Below are 23,014 nucleotides of genomic sequence, written 5' to 3'. Positions count from 1 at the left end.
CTCCATTTGGCGGAGGATCACACATTTCAAACGTATTTTTTGTACGATTTCCGTGTGGGGTCCTTACTTGTGTTGGCCCAGAGGTGTTCGATGGTCTAAAGTCTTTTGGGGCGGTACTATTGGTGTCTGGCATGGGTCAGGGTGTTTTGACTTCCGACATCTGTCATAAAGGTAATCTGGGTCTGTAAATTTTTTTTATTGTTTTTTAAAAATATTTGAAGTGATGTTTTTTTAATATTTTTTACATTAATATTAAAATAAAAATATTATTTTAATATATTTTAATAAGTTATGCTGCATAAAAATATTTCGTAATTGAGGTCTTCAGATTTGGTTTTATGAGTTGCATGATGTTAACTGTACTACTAACAAAGCACCATAGAAGACCAGGAATTGCTATTTTATAAATTATAATTAGTCTTTAAAATCAAAATAAATAAACTCCAAGAATAAATAAGTATATGTCTGTATAATGTATTGTCTTGAAGGTATAAAATGGGGAAAAGAAATGTTGCTTGCTGCAGAATTCCCTTAATCATCAATTAATACACTTTACTTGAGCTTTTAGTAACGAAACAAAGCACATGCATCTCCTTTAAGGTAAATCTTCTCAGAGGTGTTTAAATAGTAAAAATTTAGGATTAAAAAATTTATTTTTTTATGTGATTTCAAGTTTGAACAATATGATTATTAATATAATGGTTACTGAAAGCTTATATGACTGTTAATTTCAGGGTCCGTGAGATTAGTTGAGATACTCGCAAACTGGCTGGAATACCCACTTTAATTAAAAAAATAAAAATTAAGGTAACATATATGTTGACTGTCAATTGTTTTTTTTCCTTTTTTTTTTTTGCAAAACCCCCCACATTTATTTTCCTTAATTGAACCAAGAAAATTAGAAACTTACTCTTAAAAATAAGTTGTTTTTTGATTGATAAATGTTGGCATACGTTTGATTTTCCACTCTTTGTTTCTTAAATTCTCAAAGAAAACAGACACAAAAGAGTTGGAAATATCTCCCAATAGAGAGCATTGTGCTTGACAAATTTTAAGTAATTAAAGCTGGTCAATAGTCCCTAATCAAAGGTTTGCTAATTATTGATAAAGCGGTTTAACATTGTCTCGAGAGTCATTAATCCATCATTAATTAGTTGTCGTCGACTGAAGCACATTAATGTAGATGAAAAAAAATATTCTGGTAACATCAATGACTTTAGATAATCTACCTTAAAGGTTAAGATAATTAATTTTTTTATTATTATACAAGATTATTTCTCAAGAATGTACCTCGAATAATTACATGTATATATTTCAATATAGAAAAATATTTAAATTGGACTGTAGATTATATATATTCAGTGAGAGTGTTACATCTACAAACAAAATTAAACCCAGCTTGTAAAATCTATTTTCTAATTAAATCAACTTGTAAAAAAGAAAAAAATATATACATTATTAGGTCAACTGCATGTGAAGTTGCTTTGAAATTTAGCGATCTGAACTTGTCTTGTACTCCGTTTTAGCTTATATACTTATCTATTAATTACAATTAACTCATAAGTCCGGATCACACGCAAGAGATTATTTGTCATAAATTATTATCTTATCTTTCTTTTTTCACAAAATAAATCACCAATTGCACAATATCTTGGTATTCTTAAAAATGCAAATTCCAGAATAGTTTTGTTTGAAAGTGTGGTTATGGTTATTTTTTAAAGTGTTTTTCACTTAGAAATGTATCAAAATAATAATTTTTTTATTTTTTAAATATTATTTGTTATATTAACGCATCAAAATAATCTAAAAATATTAAAAATATATATTAATTTGAAGCAAAGAAAAACAAATAAAAATTTAATTTTTTTTTAAATATTTTTAAAACACAAAAATAAATAGATTTTCCACACCTCATGAAATAAAAAAAAAAATGCAAACACTACTATATATATATATATATATATATATATATATATATATATATAAAATGAAAATATAAGAAAATATACAAGTGTAACTTTCGTAAGGCATGGAAAGTCAAGATCTAATCAATCTTATAGTACCGGTCAAATTAGGCATAGGTTTGGTTCAAAATTTCAAATCGCTTTGTAAGCATTCTTTCTTTCTATCAGGTACCTGCGTAAATCATAAATATCAAAATTTAAAATCATATAAATATTTTCAAGTACTTTCAGACAAAGGAATAGATGGATGGGGGAAAATGGAAAGCCAGAGAGACATGCAGGCACCGACAGGGAAAAGCACCGCCGCTTTTGATGAGGAGTGAATGCCGGAGGAGGAGGAGGAGGAGGAGAGTTGGATATTGTGTGGCACTAGAAAGATGAACTGCGTTGCATGTGTATGGAAACTCGGGGTTTTTCTTTTTGTTGCTTTCATCATTAGCAAAGTTTAATTTACGCGTTTGATGGTGCTTATTTACTTTATCGATCTCCCTTTCCTTGAGATGATTTTCATATTTCATGTCTACTTTAGAACAAGAGAAATTCCATTTTCAGGTGAAGGAAAACTAAACCGAGTTAATCTCTAAAAAATACAAGAGAGGTTCTACATTTAACAGAATGGAATACCTTTTACGAATGGTTTTTTATTTTTTATTATTAATATGGATGTTCGAGTCAAGTTTGTATATATCTCAACTAATTTTACTGGCCTGAAGATAACGACCATGTAAGTATCTAGTAGCTCTGAAGTTTGTGTGACTCAAATAAATGATCTCTAGAAAGTAAATTTAGAACTTAACCAGTTGAGTTATACATCTCAAAGTTTATTTTTTATGAATATTTTAAAAGCCTAAGTGGTACATCATTTCATATATATATATATATATATATATATATATATATATAGAATGTTATTGGAAAATAGTAAATTATTAATATTTATGTATACATGTAAATAGAAAATAAGTATGCTCGGGTTGACATCAAAACTTATGTTAATATAATATGCTAATCATTGATTATAATTTATCGTTATAAATGTTTTAATCTACATATATATATATATATATATATATATATATATGCTAGAAAATACATTATATTGAATAAAAAGTTATATTATACAATAATCATATATACATATTATATTATATAAATTTTATTATAAAAATAGGATACCGTGGAAAAAATTGTTGTTTTCAATGTGTACCGAACATGAGAATGAGAAGATGTTGAATGGTATTATTTTAAAAAAGTCAATAACTACAAAAAATACTATTTTTTATGAAATGGTCAAATATGTTAAATAATTTCTATTTTACAGGATTTAAATTAAATTAAATTTCTTTATATGATCATTACGACAGTAGTTTATAATTCTAAACGCATTTACGTACGAAAGTGACATGTGAAGCACCATTTCGATACATATATAATAAGATAGTCTGTTATTAAACACTTAAAAAAAAAACTTTTTGTACATATTCATGTATAGTTTTCATAGGAGCATTTTGTGTGGATTCTAGATTATAGTTTCTGATAATAAATAAATAAATAAATAAAAACCCCAATCGAATTAATTCTCCAACTGCACAGGTCAAGCTCCCATTCACACGTAACAAAATTTGATGAATTTGATGTGGTGTAGAAGTGGAGTTTTAGTTGAATATTCTAACTAAAAAAACATGTTTCTAAAACGAGAAGTAAGAACTCGTGTTTGACATCAACAGCCTAGACGGAATGCTGGTTCAACTGCACATATATAGAGACTTAGAGACTGTAGATTTGTCTAGCCCACGTCCATAATATATAGTAGTAGGCTTAGATAATGACATGATTCCAAAGGTCCGCCATTTTTATCACATAGATTTGTCTAGCCCACGTCCATTTTTTTTTCTCTCCCAGTCGACACTGCTACTGGAATCACTCCCACAGACTGATCAATGAACCACCAGTTGCTCCTGCACTCGTTAATCAACACAATACACCCCTCATATACATCATCAATATCTATGTTTTCCTCTAAGGGAGTACTAAAAGCTAATCCTCTACTCAATCTACCTATTAATATATTTAATTTATTTACAGCTTTGTAAGAAACAAAGGGATGTGTGGCTTTTAGGTCCAGTAAGGTATGCATTCTTTGTGAATTTAACATCACCCCACCTTTCATTTCAATACATATATTATGCTCTTTTTTATTTTTTTTTGCAATGTGTTCCTAACTTCTGAGTTCAAAACCTATAACTATGAGGTTTCAATCACATACACACATACAAGCATTCTTACATGCTTCTACATTCATAATTTCAAGTGTCATACTCACATCCCCCAAAATTATTTTTATATTTATCTTTTTTATTTGAAAATACTAAAAAATTAGAAATTAGATATTCTAAAATATTTTTGGAACACAAGAAGATAAGCTTTCAAGTTGCAAAAGATAAAAATACTAGAAGAATAGCCAAATTAAGATGTTTTGACAAGATTGAATGAAGAAATGAAGAAAATTTGAGGTTGAAATTCAAACATGATGAAAATTGAAAGAATTAATTATGTTTAAGAACCTAACAAGTTTAATTGACTTATTTAAATACATAATTGAAGAAAAATTAAGTTTGAAAGTCAATTGAAAAAAAAATGAAATAATTAATTAAGTTTAATGACTTAATTAAACTTATAATGGATTGTGTGAATTCAATCAAGGACTTAATTGAAGAAAAATCAAGTCTGAAGACTTAATTCAGATCAATTCACAAAGATCAGAAGATTAGAGACAATTAAAACTTTAAAATTCTAAATTGGTGCAATCAAGGACTTAATTGAAATAAATTTAAAGTATGAAGTTCAATTAAGGACCATATTGAAAAAAATTAAAATCAATAACCACTTTGTAAAAAACACTAAAACTTAAGGGTACAATTGAAGAAGGCTAAGGGTGGAATTGCAAGGAATTCAAATAATTAAGGCTGATTGAGGGCTTCATTGCAAAGCGTTAAAGGTTAAAGGACCAAATTGAGAAAGACCATAATTTTAGTATTCATTGTCTTCTTTCCCTAAAACAAAAGAAAAAAGATGCTCAATTGCCCATTTTTAGCCTTAATTCCTTCATCACCCCTTCATCAAACCACACAAATCTTATGCCGACCTATACCTTGATATTTTTACTTCACTCTAAGTTAAATTTCCAGTTCTTATTACATGAAAAATACTTACAGATTCTCTCCTAAAAACACCACCCGACATTACTCTGCCTGCAAAAACAACCTTGTGTCCTCCATTGTCAGTTATAGAGCAAGACAAGCTTTTGTCCTTTTCTTTAATGAATGGATGAGATTTATTCTTTAACATATAAAATTGAGATCCCATTAATCTATAAACCCTAGAACTTCCCTATTTCTCCCATAAAAATCCTACAAACCCTAACTCAAGCAGCTAGAGGTAGAGAGAGGAACACTACCATGAATACTGCCTCCTAACCAAGACCGCAACAACATTTTTTTCTTATCTTTTCCAACCTGAAAAATATCACACCCCGAGCTAGGTAAGTCAAATTAAATCAAAGTAGCATTTTCTTTTTTTTTTTACATGGATCCTAAGTAATCCTTTCATTTTTCATCCGATAAATTCCATGTTGATCCTGTCTTTTTTATTTACATGGATTCCAAGTTGATCTTTTTATATAATTTTTTTTATGTGAATCCCAAGTTGATCCTTTCATTTTTATTTATATGAATCCCAATATGATCCCTTTCAATTTTATTTATGAGAGTCCTATGATGATCCCTTTCATTTTTATTTGTGAGGATCTTAAGATGATCCTTTTCATTTTCAGTTATATATGGATCCAAAGATGATCCCTTTTATTTTCAATTGGATGAATTCTAAGATGATTCATTTTATTTTCTAGTTATTTTTCTTTACAAATTTAAAAATAATTTTTCTGATGTCTTTATATCATAAGTATTGTAAAGAGAGAACAACTGTCATAACTAAATTTGACCTCTTATTTTTCAATATATTTTTTAAAAATAAGAAATATATAAAGAAAAAAAAACTAAAATAAATATAAGGGTTCGAGACTCTTTCAATCATAATTGTGGGATAAAAAAGATAAGGATATTAAGAAATTAAAAGATAGAAATTATAGGGAATAAATAGATGAAGGATCAAAATGAGTAAATAAATTATTAAAGAGTATGTTGAAAATATATGAGAGATCAGAGCAACAAAATACATAAGCAATCAAAGATCCTACTCGAGATAAACTTTTTTACTAGAGAGAAACCAAAACCACAACCAAGCCCAAAAAAGAAAGATAAAAAAGAGAGAATTGATTGACCCTAAAAAAAAGTTAAAGAAAAAGAAGAGAAATTTTTAGCCTTAGTCTTTTCTCTCTCAACCCCACTTTCCGTAGCCTACTCCTACTAGAATCACTCATAATAATAGATTAGTGAACTAACAGTTGCTCTTACACTCATAGCCACCAACTTCCATCTCCTTTACATGAATACACCATCTCTTCCACATGATCATAACTTAATCACCATTGATCAGCACTAACCTCTCTTTCTATGATTTAACCAAATCATATCCTTTCTTGTCATCCATTAAAGCAACCTAAACAATAGAAGTCGTAGTAGCATTTGAAAGAAAAACGAGAGAGAGAACATAGTTGAGAGGGAAAATAAGAAGGAAAGCTAGCCATACAATTTCATAGCTTGACATTCCCTCTCAAATGGTTATGGATTGCATCGCCAACATAAAAGTGAAGAGGAAAGAGCATAGCACCTGATCTAGATAGCTATCTCTCCAACCGGTGTATAGACCTAAGTGCCACAACCATGGCAATGCTGTCACACGCCGACACTGTCCATTTTAGTTCCACCGGTGTCTGGACAAAATCCAGCAGTTTCCAATCATCATTTTTGAACCCTTAACGCAATTTCTTATTTATCTCTAATAAAGTTTAACATGCTATTTATTTTTGAATTATGTTGAATATGTGTACGACTTAATCAATATGCATTAATTTGTTTGGATATATTGGCATAATGATGTTTGGCCTGTATTTTTGTTTTCTTGTAACTCAAAATCAATTCAAGATTATAAATTCTAATTAGGTTTTTTCTCTTAAGGATAAATGATTTTATATCTAAGATTAGTTTGTGTGAGGCTATTTTTGTATCTCTTTTTGATATATGGGTAAGTTTGGCTAGATCGACATGATCTCATATAAGATCAATGAGTGTGAGTAAAGGTTTTTGGGTCCATTTTCGACATAATCAAAGTAAGTGGGTTAAATTTTCAACTTAATATTTACCATCCTTTCGAGTCCAACATCCATATTTTAAGAGTAAAGATATGGCTTCGTTGTAGGGGCTAGGTCGTAGATCATTACTTTTAAGTTTTAGTAGTCTTTTACCATGTCATTTTAGGTAAATAACTAGTATATAAGCATTATAGGTAGGGGTGATCATTTCCGGTTCGGTTCGGTTCGGATTTCACATAAAAAATTAACTAAACCAACATTATTATTTTTAAAAATTTAAAACCAAAATCGGTTTAAACCGATTGGTTTTGGTTTGTTCGGTCTGGTTTTTATTGTTCAAAAACCGGTAAAACCAAGAAGCAAATCCCATTTTTGTTGTTCAAGAACTTGTTTCAATTTACATGATCAAGACATGATTGAATTCTAGTTAAAATACAAGCAAAACCAGAGTTGCAAATTATAACATAATAAAAAAAATGCAAAAACTCATAAAATATCAAGAAAAATAGAAATCGGAGATCAATTAAGTTTGGAAGGAAAACAGATCTGCCCATAGTTAATGAGTTGGATCCAAATGAGAACTCAAGATTGGAAGGAAAATAGATTTTCCCATAATGATGTAGTTTGATTGAAGTAAATGGTAAAGTTCATGAATTTATTGCTAAGAAGAGAAGAGAATATGATGGAGAAGATAAGATGCAGGGATGGACTTAGAGAGATGAGAGATAGAGAGAAAAAAAAGGGGGCGCTTACAAGGAAAGATGAGAAGCAGAGAGAAAAAAAGGGGAGGGGTGCGGGCGTTGGTTTAGGGAGATTATTTATAGTCTCTTTTATTTTTTCAAAGTTATGGTTGAACCGGTTCAATTCATTCCTGTTCTATCGGTTTCAGGTATTTAAAATCGAAACTAAACCGAACCAAAAATTATTTTGGGTTTTCTAATCGGTTAATTTAATTTATTTTCTCGGTTTGGTTTTTTTGATTAATTTTTTTATTTTATCGGTTTAATCGATTTTTCAGGTTTTTTACTCACCCTTAATTATAGGTATATTTTATCATAAAATTCAAACATGAAACAGCTTATTGTATGTATAATATTTTATAGTGATTTTAATATTTTCTTTTGCATAATCAGTCACTTATCCAAAACCTTTGAAAATCACTCAAAGTTTTCTAGTTATTATAAAACTAAGATATCAGTTTTTATTTTTCATTTGTCCTCTACAATAAATTTTAAAGAGTAACTAATGAAATTATATTAGTTATTTATTGTGATCTACTTTGAAGAAATATATATATAATCTTAAATAAAAATATTCTTATCACATATAGAAATTCTCGGCCTAACTTGAACCTAACAAAACCCCATCAAAGAACTAGCTTAGACAGCTTCTGATGCTAACATGATACCAAAACACCATGGCATGTTTATTAAATTGGATACTTTTTTTTCTTCACGCGATGGTGAACTTCTCATTTATCTTCAAAGCAGCGGAGAAGTCAAAAATCATTTTCAGCAAGCTAAATTAAGATTTTAATCTTATACTTCATAATTAGTCTAACAACCTAATATTCGTGTTCAATTATTAAACAAATTTCAAGAGTAATTAAATATTATCCTACACGCCTCAATATTACCAATGAAAATCTCCGAAGCTATTTTTTTTTTTACAAAAAAAAAACCTAAAACTTAACAAAGAGCTTGAGTTATGCATAACAATAACAAGAATATAGTTAATAAAAACATAAAAAAATAAAAAGAATAAGAAAAGAAATGCTTATACTACTATCAAAATAAATAAAAATACATGGTTTATACAACCATTTAGTAGGTGATCCAATGATAAAAATTTGAGACTAAGGGGTTTGCTTCCCTTATGATTTCATGTTCGAGTTCTGTGGTTGTTAATATGATGGTCACTGAAAATTTACATGAGATTAGTCGAGGTGCACACAAACTGGTCTAGATATCTATGTTAATTAAAAAAAAATACATGGTTATGCAGAGTAGATTTTAAATGGGCAGACTGCAGAGAGGTGTCAAATGAATTAGAAAGTCCATTAAACTACTTAAGACATTTCAAGCCCACAAATATAAAAGAATGACTTACCGTTGTTTTATGGGCCAAGATCTTGCCCTTTTACACATGGACGATCAAAATGAATTGTTCAAAGACCATCAATTTTTTTTTCTTCTTGACAGAAGCCGCATGGCATTAAAAAAAAAAAAAAAACCCTACAGCAGAAGGTGTTTTCCGAGCAAAATTTGATTCGATCCGCAGCGTGGCAAGTGCTGAATATTATCGATAAAAACATTCATATCTCAAAATGTATTAAACTTGAAACCTCCAGACAGAAATTTCATAAATTAATAGATGGGACGTCCCTTTAAGGATTTGATCACACTAGTCCTATTTGATTTTTAACCAAATCCTCTAGTTTACCATCTGGGTTAGAGCTTAAACAATCATTAGTGTCATCTAAAACCATGTCAAATATGATCCGAGGATTGGATTTTACTCACATTAGGGAAGAGAAGATTTGTGAGAAAAGATCACCATGCACATCTGAGAAGTTGCAAGAGCTTCCATCTCTTTGGGCAAGCACATATGGGAAGCTTTCATTATATTTCAAGGACTATATGTTCAAGATCCAAACATTAATGGGTGCTAGTTTTCCACTTTTTCTTCATTTCTCCGGTCTTCATACTAGCTTTCATCATTAAGGTGGCTGGTAAAAGAATTACAGCGAATACCTCTTTTAAATACTATTTCTTAGACCTAATCTTTGTCCAATAAAGACTTGGAACATTAATTCTTATTCCATCTTTGTACAAGAAAACAATCATTTCAGCACTAGAAAGATTTTAATTCATCAGTGAAGTAAACAGGAAAAGCTCCCAGCGGTATCAACATGGCTAATCAGCTCAAGATGTTTCCTAAGCCCATCAAGCATCCCTAGAATTTTGATCGTTTTAGCCCATAATCGCTAGATGCTATGTTATCTGAAAAATCGGTCTTCGATCTGCTTCGATCACAAAACTATTTCTTCTGTAAAAAGCTTATTACCTCGTTTTAACTGGACAATAATATACTTGCGTTCTTCCATTTATTTCTCAGAATCAACAGTAGTATATACAGCATCTAACTTTATAGTTGGATAATGTCATTTGGCGGCAATGTGTTTTTGTTTATTTCTTGAGAAAACATGATGGCATTGCTTGATTAGCTCTATGATTTGTATCCCATCACATGATTGAAGACGGGAGGGGAGAAGAAGGAAAAGGAAATGGAATATGAACACGATAACAATATAGCCAAAAATGGAAAAACTAGCTCGATGTCATTCACTTTCTAACATGTTAGAACATCATTATCAGTTCTGATATGCTATATCTCTCTCTCTCTTCTGTACATGCATAGGTTATTATTAGTTAGTGAGACGAGACCCTAATGTGTAGCCCATTTGGTGCTTCAACTCTTGGAAATTTCATTAATGAGTCTCCCCCAACCTCTTCCCATCTGCAGGTAAGCAACAGGGCAGCCAGATCAGCAAATTAAGACCAGTTTTGTTGCTCAAGGATAGATTTTTATTTGTGGGTTTCTGTATTTACCTGTATCTAGTTACAAAATAATGAAGGAAAGTTGAAATCTCAGCTATTCCTAGCTCCTTTCCTGGACACTGCCTGGTACCTCCTCCAAAAATGAAGAGATAGTTTTGAGACTCCAAACTTTTGTCCTGCATTTACCAAACACAGATTAGTTTCGTTCCTTCAAGGAAATTGTTGATTTTTTATTTTAGTTTCAGAAACAGGTACAGGAAGGAAAAATAAACAGAAAAAAATATGATAATTTAATAATCACTCACCAGCCATCTCCATGGGTTAAAGGAGAATGGGTCAGGATATAAATATGGATCATAGTTTATCTCCCTTGTGTAAACGTAGATTCTCCATCCTTTTGGAATCACAAATCCTGAAAACAATAGAGAGTAAAGCTATTATTAGCCAGCCATAAATTATCCACATTAAGCATGATAAGCAAATAGCAAATTTAGAACCTAATGTTTCTTTCTTGATGAACATTAAAGCAAGCCCACCAGCATAAAGAAAAGAAAAAGAAAAAAAACCCATCAGTTAAAGATTGATTTAATTTCACATATTTTACTATATAAAAGAATTCCTTTCAACAAAAAGCTCCCTTTCTTGTCAAAAATAATTTAAACATGATTTTGGGTCACCAAGAGAATGGCCTAGCTGGATTGGTAGGTATTCCATGTAAATCATAAGAGTTGTAAGGCCCACAAAGGGAGATGATCTTATTCTCATGATTATCTTTTATATTAACAAAGATCTAAAAGCATAGCTGCTGCTAGCTGCAAAACAGCTTCTTGAGCCCTTAAAAACAATAGAGTTTAATTTATTTTTCTGGGTTCTTCAGGGTATCCTAAACTATACTATTGCTCAAGACTAATAATTCAAGATTCTGTCTGGGTTGGACTCGAACTCGAGATGGAAACATTATTCTATATAAAAAGTAAAAATAAAATAAATAACACTCACTATTTAGTTCCATTTCTTTAGTAGTCTTCCTCAAAACCCCATTTACTATTGTAGCCAATCTTGAGGTCTCAAAAATCACCTGCATGAGATGAAACAGAATATATGATCAAATTAAGCTCAGCAACTTATCAGCAAAATAAAGGCAGTAGATAATCGAGAAGTAAATTTTTTCACTCACGGCACGAGTAAAACGCATCGATTTAAGGTCATTTAAATCGATTGGATCCTCAGGCCTTTTCTTTTCTCTAATTGCCAAATGCTCTTTCTACACAGAGATGAAGCATCCAGTCAAGAACACAGGAATGTTACAAACATGTACAAACACTTGAAACCGTTAAGTGTTTCATCATTTTGTTTATTGTCCAGACTTACTCTTAGCTCCTGAAGAACTCTTGGGTGATCATGCAGATATTTGACTGCCATCATTGAAGTAGTCGAAACCGTTTCGTAGCCAGAGTACAAAATTGTGATTATTTGATCAATTATCTCTTCATCTGTTAGTTTAAATTTATTTTCTTCAGTTCTCATAAGTCGACCAAGCATGTCCTGGTGGTTCAATTTCGATGCCCTCCTCCCGTCTATTAGCTGCCTTAACATGCGTACAATATTTTTTCTTGCCTGCATGACATAGTGAAATAGATACAGTGAGAAAGACTTGACTAAAAACTAGACATAGAAATGTTCTATGTTCTTAGAAAATCAATTACCTGGACTCCTTGTCGATAATTTGTGCCAGGAAGGTCAATTGGCAATGACAAAGTGCCTAAAACCAGCCTGAAAAACTCAGGCATGAATGCTTGAGATATTGAGCAAGAATCAGTGCCAGCAATTTGCTTAAGTGCAGAGAGAAGTGCCATCTGCATAAAAATAATGGTGCAGAATGTACATTATTATTAATCCAGGGAAACTTAAGTTGAAGGGCTACATTAAATTCTGATGTATGGCATGATGGTAGGTACCTCCTTAGTCATTTGTTGAATGTCAATAATTTTGGTATCCCAGTTGCTGAGGTGGGTTCTCATGAACTCATCAATTGTTGGCAAAAGTCGTTCTCTGATCATGGTGGGGCTAATGAGGGATAATAATGCCCCTCTCATGTACTTGTGAGTGGAGCCATGAACTGCTGCAATGTTGCGATTGCCTAAGATATCCAGCATGGACTGAGGGTAACCAGGAACAAGGCCCTTTCCCTCGTTCATTAGGATGTATCGATTGAGCTCTGGATCCATGGACACAATGGTAGGACACCCCAGAATGTGGGATTTGAAAATACTCCCATACCTGCAATTTTAAAGAGACAAAGGTTACCTGCTGATATAAGCTATCCATTTATCAAGAATGTTACGTTTGAGTTAAATTTACAAGAAAACCCACACACAACTGTTCTAACTAACAGCCATAACTTCATTAAGAGATTGGCCTTAGCTGTATGGGTATCTTTTGTGGGTTAGCAGGGACCAATCCTCACCCAAAAGGAAAAAGAAGGTACAAGTCCTTTTTCTTTTGTTTTTGATTGAAATGGAAAGAGAAAAAAAGAAAGATGACTTTAGAAGCAATTGTCAGCTAACCATAAACAAGAAAATAAGCAGGGATACAAATAAATGAGGTGAAAAGCTTAAACCAAGAATTCACTTGAAAGTAATATATCAACAGTTGACACACCGAATGAACAAGAGCTAGGAACACAACTCCTTCCAATCTGCGAGCATGCATCAGAAATAATACTGGATAGAACACAAGCAGAGAAAAACACGCAGTAACAACATCAACATAATGAATTAAGATTCATGCAAACAATCACCTTGCTCTCTGATTCTTCATGAAGTTTGGACCTTGCTTTAGAAACTCAGTGGTCTCTCCAAAGACTGGCCATCCCATAGTACCTGGAGGCAACCCTTTCTTCCTATATCTCACCTCGTTCAACCTCAACAAAGCAGAGGAGATACAGAACAAAAAGAGAACTGCCACAAGAACCATCAAGAGAACTGCCATTGATGCTTCCAAGGAAGAAAAACAGCTCCAAGCCCACCTCGGAAAGAGCTGCTAATGTTATCGAAATGCTCTAATTTGAGCTTGCCAGGAGGAATGCACACACATATATATAGGCCTTTAAACTATATGCAAAATGCAAAGACCCTACTAGCAAAGGGACCCTACTCTCTATAACCACGGGTAATAAAAGCACTTCACAGGAAATTAAAAGAAGAACAATATTTTAACTGAAAACTTTTAACTGAGCCAACTACTTGACTCAAAAAAAGACTTGGAACGCAATTCTCTCAAGAATCAAGGCATGAATGTCTGTATTATCTGAAGTTCCATTTAAAAATACAACAATTTGTGGATGGGGAGAATTCTTTATGATGGGTTGTTGGTGTTTTCGAGAAATGATTGGGGCACACTATCTGTTGGTTTATATGGTAGAAGTATAAAAACTAGCCTTGCTAGAGAGGAAAGGACGTAACTACTGAGTTAAAAGGGGCGATATATATAGAGCCACATGCACCCATTGGACCCAAAAGAAAAGCCATTGCCCTTCACATGTCTGTCAACAAGATCTGCATAAAATGGAATTACAAAAACCACTAGAGGACAGGCTCTTGGAAACTGCATAAAAAGAAAAGCCATTGGTTTTGTGAATAAGTGGGGAGAGAGAAAGTTTGTTTTCTGTAGTTTTTGTGGTTCCATTCTAACTGCAAGTTTCAAACTTAGACTGCGCCTTGAAGCAGGCTGAAGCTGTGAACAGTAATTCCATGAATACCATCAAACTGTGCAGTTGACTTTACTTCGACAGCATTATCTACCAGACTTCTAATAAATTTGTAATGCTCAAGGTGCTCATTTATTCTTTATCCGAGTATGATTTTAAAAAAAATAATTCTTTTATAAACACATTAGTTTGAACATGGTTGTTTAAGATCTAGCCGGGTAAAACATTAGGGCTCTACAGGATAAATAGAAGATTAGGGCTGCATCATTTGAAAAATATTTTTGAAAAAATTTAAATTTTTTTATTTATTTTCAGATCATTTTGATGTATTGATATTAAAAATAATTTTTTAAAAATAAAAAATATTATTTTAATGTATTTTCAAGTAAAAAACACTTTAAAAAACAACCGCAATCACACTACAAAATACCTTCTAACTAGATGACTAGAGTACTAAGATGCCCGTTAAAGCTTAATTTATAAAATATAAATAAAATATTCAAGTGATGTGGAATTATTTGGCATTCTCGTTAAACTCGGTTAGTAGATTAAATTTGAAAAATTTTCAACTTCATTTCTTATCTAATTTAAATTTTAAATTAAATTGTGTGAAAATTGTATTGATGTGACTTAGTCAATTTCGTATGTAAAAGTGAAAAAAAAAAACATCAAAAGAAAAAAAATGACCAAAAAGATTAAAAAAAAAAATTAGGTGCAAGGGTCCAAATGCAGTCGGTACTATTTGTAAAATCATGATTTGATTTTACAAAAAAATATCTCAATATGATATTTTTTAAAAAGTATTAAGATGAGATATATTAGAATGACTCAGATCAACCATGAATAACTCGTCAAAACTATGACTTGGGTTATGAACTTTACTGGATTCAATAATATTTTTTATTTAAATAAATATTAATAAAATATAAAGATTAATTTAAAATTAATTAAATATCAAATAGTAAAATTAAAAAAAAAACTAAGTTAGGCACGCGGGTCTGAATGACTCAGCGTGCCTAAGTCATAAAAAAGCCTAAACACTTGGGATTGAGGTAGGCCCCATGCTTAGGCCATACATTTTTTTTTCCTTTTGAAGGGGCGGATGACTTTTATTTTTTATTTTTTTTAAAAAAGTAATAAACAATGTGTTGCATGCTGAGTTATAAATCCATATTCCAACCACCATTATAGTGGCTAAAAAGACAAGTGTAAGGGTTTTTTGGGTAAAAAATTTATTTTTCAAGTCATTTTCACCTTAAAACACCTCTAAAATATCCAAAAAAACCCTCTTCAAACCACATAATAATCCTAAAACACTTAAAAAACAAAAATCAACAAAATAAAAAATCTCTAAACTAAGCTCGATCTCCTTTTTAAGGATTGTTAGAGAAAAATTCACCACCATCAAACTTTCATCATCGAAAAGAACTCATTGACGCTAAAAACAACGAGTTTTTTCATCGAAAAACAATCTAACCAATAACTTTCTATCTTCTTTCTGTTTTTAGACAACTTTCTCTCTCCTCTCTCAAAACCAAGGACTGAAAAATAAAAAAATAAACTTTTGGATCAAATAAATTTTTTTGATGATGTGTGATTTGGTACATATTTTTTCTTAGTGTTTTACATTTCAGTTATTTGTCTTTTAATTTAGTGTACATATCATAATTTCAAGCCTAATTCTATCTAAGTAGGCCCGAGAAAAACTCAATTGAAAGAAAAAAAATTTCAAAAAAATTAGTTGCTTAACTATTTATATAAAGAGTGAAAGTGTGAATTTCTTTTTAATAAAGTTTTATTAAACACTAATACTTTTAGAAATCATAATCAAAAAATAAAAATACAAGTATAATAAGGCTAAACAAAGCTTTAACTTTCTCCAAAAGGGAAAAGAAAAAAAAATCCTACTTTTTTCCAAATTAATTTGAAAATTGCTACAATGATTGATCAATGGTTGGACCTTCGCGGCACAAAGGGATAAAATGCATGGTTTTATGCTAATCACATGAAGTGGACATAACATATAATTGGAGCCTTTGGAGTTTTCCTGCCTTTAATTGGCACATATTTCGCTTCATTCCATGCTTTTTTCGTTACCTTTTAAGCTTCTCAAATTCGACAGAGATTGTCTTGAGCATTGAGCAAGCCACCATTGATTGCCAAGATTTTGCTTTGTAGCGAAATTAGTGGGATTTGCAAGATTGACCGTTGATTAATCACTTTTTATTGTTTTCTTACATAGAAAATAAAACAGTCTTGTCAATCCTCAGAAAACATTTGTTAACAGTCATTCACAGTTCCGAATCAATAGTAATTTCCTTGTTTTGTCTTAAGTTAACATGATTGATGCTCATATTATCAGAGTATGTTATGTATGGGTAGTCTCTTCTCATGATCATCGAACCGCACCATTCCATTGTTTTTTTTGTTTTTTTTTTTATCACAATGTTTGGTTTAACTAATTGTAATTTGCATGGACATGAATATAAAAGGAAAAATAACTTTGATTCTATAAGTTTTGTAAACTTGGCAAAGTATAAAACAATCTAAATATAGATTACTTGTAGTTGATTGAAAATTCTAAACATTAGTTTAATACAAAATAAAAGGATTGGGAAAAAAAAGGAGAACAAGGCAAACGAGTTATTACTTGGTGTGCAGAACATCTCTCGTAAAGCTATTTCTTATATTGATTTTTATATAACTAAAATTGATTAATAATTAATTTTGATAATTACCGAAATTAATTATTGCTGTTTTTTCTTAATTACATGCTATAAAAAAATAAAACCTAATAATTTATCTCAATAAAAATCAAAAGTTTTCCCTTTGAAAATAAACTATTTAGGTAGATTTATTGTTCAAATAATTTATTCATGCACTGTATAGTAAGTCCAAACCCTAGCACAGGTCCGGGCCTGATTCTATGCCTTATCGAGTAAGCGAGCATGTATGAATTAAGCCAAAAGCTCATTTAGCTTAAGGCCTCTCTAAAATTTTAATGCTCTATAGGTCCAACTTTAACTCTTTTATAGAAAACCTAAGCATATGCTTAGGCTCAAGCCCATGCTAAGTTGAGCAAAGCGAGTGTGTGTGGGGCTCAAGTCCAAAACTCACTTGACTTAGGATCTATCCTCTCTAAAAGCTTTTGTACTCTACGGATATAATTTTAACTCTTTAACTTTTTGTTGTGTAAGCTAAAAGAAAATCATGTTTTCTTTTAATATGAGATTAAAGGGTTTGGGTATGTAAAACATATTAACTAAATGTTATTTGAGATCAATTTCTCATTCACCCATAATTTATTTTAAACATATGAATACTCTTTGTTAAAGTACTTTTGTTAGAAAATAATTTTCAATAAAATCTTAATCTAGACAGTGAGTGAATCTCTTATTTAATTTAATTTCAAATATGTTCATCAACCATGTTTAAAAATGAATTCCAAGATCTATAACCCGTTGCAAGCATCGGCGTGGCCTTAAGATGACCTTAAGTGGTTCGGAAGTGGTTATAGGGTTTAACCATAGGAGCCTTGAAGTTGTCTTATTAACAAACTTATCAGCGTTGTCCCAGGTTGAACCCTCAATACTTTGGATCCATTATTAGGATGTATACCTATGGCATTTGAGTCAGATCTAAATTGACATTTAGCACCTTGAACTTGATCCCATTCTAGAAACTCGAGTGCTTCAAACCTAGTGATAAACCGAACATCGATGCTCAAATCTCGATATTAGACCACTCCTCATATCTCAAAACCTAGTCCTTGTTAAATCCCAAGTTTCTTAAACTCATTATTGACTTTAACCTTGGGTGCCCTAGATTGTGGCTGAGATCGGATTTAAAGTGCACCGAGCCTAATCTTGGACGACATTCTAACATTGATGATCATATTTTAGGTTAAAATCCCAGAGCTCGAATCCTAATACCAAGAAAACCCTCATTGACCCAAATCTTGTTGTAAGTTAGAACCTTATACCTAAAATCTTGGTTCTTAGGTAGAAACCTTGGTTCCTCAATCTTAGTCGTGGTTCAATTCCTATAACCTAGTTTGAGAAGATTAGGACACTCTCACACACCTCGAGTTATTTACTCAACTAAAAGGACTAGGATAAACCCCAACCGGTTCAATTCATTTTTATTGCTATTGAATCCTTTTAACTTTTCTATTTCAATTTTATTTTTCAATATTACATTGATTGTGAATTGATCTTTATAATTTCTTTTGTTTTATTTTCTCCGAGGTTATTACAGTCTTAAGCAAACATCCTAATATTTAGTTGGTTCTTGATTTTATGAGCATCTATTTTTGTTATCATATCATTAAGTAAAGAGCAGTTAAAAAAAAAACTCTTTAGCTTAGCGGAGTCCATGATCTGAATTGCGAGTTTAATAGGTTAAGTCATAAAATCCAAGTCGATTCAATATATCTCTGTCTTAATACTAAAAAAGACATCATCTTGAAAACTTTTTTAAAGTCTAACCATGCTTTTTATCATTCATTTGGGTTGCTTTTAGAGCCTCCAAGTTGACTAAGTCACATTAGGGAAACTTTTAGCAAGTTAATCTTAAACTCATGCTAGGTAAAGAGTTGGATCGTGAGGTTTCAAGGTTAATAAGCTAAATTGAACCTTTTTTTAAAAAAAAATTCCATCTTTTTTTTTCTTTTAATTGAATCATTTTTGGCATTTTCTTTTCAATTTGATCCTTTAAATTATAGTTGATTTTGAATTGATCTTCATCAATTATTATAGTTTGAAAACTCCTAAAAATTGTTTGTTTTAAAAATCCTTGAAAATAATAATTAAATAGTATTAATAAAGAGAGTGGACATAGGGACCATATTTAATTAGGAATCCTTTCTGATATGTTAGTTAAAAATAACGATATGATTAACAAAAATAAAATAAAATAAAATAAAAACAACATTGCATTACTGAAGAGAGCGGACAAACGGACCTTGCATATTTAATTAGTTATGAGCCCTTAATAAAAAGATTTGGTTAAAATTTTTTGAGTATTTGATAATTTTGATCAATTCAACTCAATTAAAAAGTTTTACTACGAAAAAATAAATATTCTGAGAAAGTTCAGAACTAAAAATGTTACTTTTTTCAAAATAGTAAAAACTCTAAATAAAAATTAGAATAAAAAAATAATATTATAATTTTAAAAAATACAATTTTGAGTAATTTTAAGGGGGAAAAAAACTAAATATGTTCAATAAGAAAATTCATAATTTCTCAGCCAGAATTCTTTTGAAAATTTTAAATAAAATTAAAAAAATAAAAATGTTAATAAATAACAAATTTTAAAGTAAAGTTAAAAAACATTTATTAAAAAAACAAAAAACTATTTCTTGAAAATTTCAAGAAATTTTAATGCTTGAGAATTTTTGAATTTTTTTATAACTTAAACATTGAGTTTCTTTTAATGTTTTTTCAAAAACATAGATTTTTTTTTCAAATCTTAGTTTTATTTCTTATATATTTTTCAATATTTTAACACTAAAGTTTACTGGAATCTTTTTTTATTTAATATTTGTTTTGAAAATTAATTCTCAATAATTCCCAAAACTTTTTTGAGAAGTATTAATGCTTTTATTCCTCAAACTCTTATGAAGTTTTAATTGGTATTCATATTTAAGTTTATCTCAAACTAGTCTCATTAAGCTAAATTGATGAAATTTTGGGAAGTAAGATAAAACTTGATCAAGCATGATTTTTAATAAACTTTTCAAACTTTAATTTTTTTAATAAAAAATAAAAAATAATACAAATAAGCACTTGGTGTTACCATCAGTATTATTCTTTTATGTAAAAGAAAAAGTAGTAAAATGGTCATATTCATCACAAAAAAAGGAAAAAGAAAAAAGAAAACGATTCGCAAAGAAAATTGTAATTATTATTTTTGTTTACTAATTAAGTTATTTTCAAAGTAAAATAATAAAAAAAAACTTTATTTCTAAATACATATAATTAACACTCTATATAGTTTTTAAATTTTATTTTATTCACTAGCTTACTTGATTTGGTGAAATAGTCTTAATTCCACATGATAAAAAACCTTCTAAAATACATCACCTACTAATCTAATAAAAAATACATCACGTGTTTTTTTTCTCTCTAAATAATTAGATGTGGATGACAGGTTATTAACCTCTTAAAAATAATAAAAATAATTAAATCAGCATAGTGGACGGCCATCATTTTTATTAAGCCTAGGCGCACTATGCCACCTATGCCAAGCATGTGCGCCTTGCCCTATTTTTTTGGGTTCATTGATTTTCTTCTTCTTCTTTTTTTTTCTATTCTCATTCTTCAATATTTGGGTTTTTATTAATTTTTTATTGATTATTTTTTCTAGTTTTTACAAATTTTTATGATATTTTTTTAATAAGATATTGTTAATTTTTACTTAGTTTATGAATATGCTTTCAATGTTTTTCTAATCTTAGGAAGAATTGTTTTGTGTACCCCTACCTATTTTTTTCCTCTCTCTTTATTTTATTAAGTCACTTTCCTATGCATTTTTTTAATTATTGTTTTATTTAAGAAAACATTGGTTCTAAAAAATAATATTATTAAATACAAGCGAGTCTGTAACTTGTGTTTCAAGGTTACATATTTATATCCACATCTATCTTTCAACTTTTTTATTTATTCTTTGATATCAATTGGTTTTTACTTGCTTTTTATAAAAAATGATAGCATTTTATATGAATGTGTGCAACCTTATATGATATTTTTTTTCTTTGAATTTTTTAATTGATTTCGTGCGTGTCTATATCTTTCATCATTTCAATAGATAATTTGTTTTCTAATAAATCAAATCATTAAATACAACTAGGTAAATGAATCATGTTGCGATGTTAAATATCTGAAACTACATCTATTTCCTGATTTTTTTAGTTTAGTCTTCAATTATCATTAACAAAAAAAATTTTACATTTGTTGACATTGATGGTTTTTGATTTATTTAATTAGATGCATGTATAAGCCTTTTGCTTTACACTTATAATTTTTTTTATTTAATTGTATTTGCAAGATGCATTTATGAACACAAAAATTATATGTTATTATTAACAAGAATTAGCCTCTAAGATAAAATAAAAATAAAAATATACAAAATAAAAAGAATAATCGGTGTAAAATATTTGCATGTTCATCTGTTTTTTGTTTTTACTAAGAAGATTAATTTTCTATTTTCATAATTAATTAATGTTAATAATTCTTTTTTTATCAATTCATTTTTCTTATTTTATTTTATTAACTATAAACAATATCTTCTTTGTTTTTTATTAAAAAAATTATTAAATATGAAAACACATTTATAATTTAAGCTCTATTTTACATTTAAAATTAACTTGGAATTCCATTTGTAATGTAGCGTAGGTTATATGACTAATGTGTTTTGTGTGTATATATGATGATGTTCCAAAATTTGAAATGATCGGAAATAAGGTTATTTAGTGTTTGAATAATGATTAATCATGCGTTCAGGTTAATATTCCCTTCTCCAGAGCTTAGAAAATGCATGATTGGTGGTAAAAGTCCTAACACTTGCAAAACAATATCTTTTGGTGGGTTTAAAAACCTTTCGATGATAAAATACGTAATTTAAATAAGAGATTGTAATAAATAAATAAAAAAGGCTTTAAATTCTAAGAACAAAAGTTTTAGTATGAAAAATACTTTGAGAATTAAAGTATGAATGCTTGAAAAAAATAAAATGTGAACCCTTTACTTTAGTGGTTCATATGGTATGCATAATCCATGAACGTTGTTGTTTTGATGAGTGGAGGAGCTGAAGAATCATTTTCTCTTGATGACATTAATGAGAGATAAAAATTTCTTATATGTTATCAATGAGAGACAAATATCATTTACACATCATTAATGAGATTAAATTTAGTAGCTTTTGAAAGACCTATTATACACCTATAGATATAGGAAGACGATTATTTCTGACATGAATTGTTTATGTTAAAAATCTTAAGAATAAATAAACAAGTCTTATGACCTAACATGAGTATGTAACGACCTCCAGACCACTTAGGCTTGGTCTGTAGCCAAGTTTATGAGAAATGAGTTTGGCAACTCGCCAGACCATGCTTGCTTGGATTCAGCAAGTGATTGAAACCTATGGTGTTAAACTGACAACTTACTAGACCAATGTTTACTTGAGCTCGGCACGTAACCGAATTTAAATATGTTGAGTTTGATAGTTCACCAGACTCATATTTACTTGGGCTTAACACATGGTTGAATCAAGAATATTGGGTGTGACAGATTGCTAGATCCACGTTTATTTAGACTAAACATATAGCTGACCCCACAAAACGTTAAAAATTCTCTCTCTCTCTCTCTCTCTCTCTCTCTCTCTCTCTCTCACACACACACACACACACACACACACACACACACACACACACACACACACACACACATATATTTATTGATGGTTTGGCAGGCAAGTTAAATAAATGGTCCAAGATACATTAATAGGA

At 30.1% G+C, this 23,014-nt stretch overlaps 1 protein-coding gene across 1 annotated transcript; it reads right to left on the bottom strand.

Moving 5' to 3' along the window:
* Positions 1-10,544: 10,544 nt before the first annotated feature.
* On the bottom strand, positions 10,545-14,488 carry LOC133670623 (cytochrome P450 85A-like). Its single transcript, XM_062091161.1, has 9 exons — positions 13,594-14,488; positions 12,752-13,073; positions 12,500-12,649; positions 12,165-12,410; positions 11,971-12,057; positions 11,793-11,871; positions 11,099-11,205; positions 10,845-10,969; positions 10,545-10,752 (listed from the first exon to the last, which is right to left on the bottom strand). Exons 1-9 carry the CDS (start codon positions 13,782-13,784, stop codon positions 10,665-10,667), a joined length of 1,395 nt encoding a protein of 464 aa, XP_061947145.1. The 5' UTR covers positions 13,785-14,488; the 3' UTR covers positions 10,545-10,664.
* Between the last annotated feature and the right edge of the window lie 8,526 nt (positions 14,489-23,014).

The sequence above is a fragment of the Populus nigra genome, chromosome 13, assembly GCF_951802175.1.
Source record: "Populus nigra chromosome 13, ddPopNigr1.1, whole genome shotgun sequence".
Classification (NCBI taxonomy): domain Eukaryota; kingdom Viridiplantae; phylum Streptophyta; class Magnoliopsida; order Malpighiales; family Salicaceae; genus Populus; species Populus nigra.
Note: the sequence above shows the minus strand (reverse complement) of the source record. Positions and strands in the feature narration are given on the sequence as shown.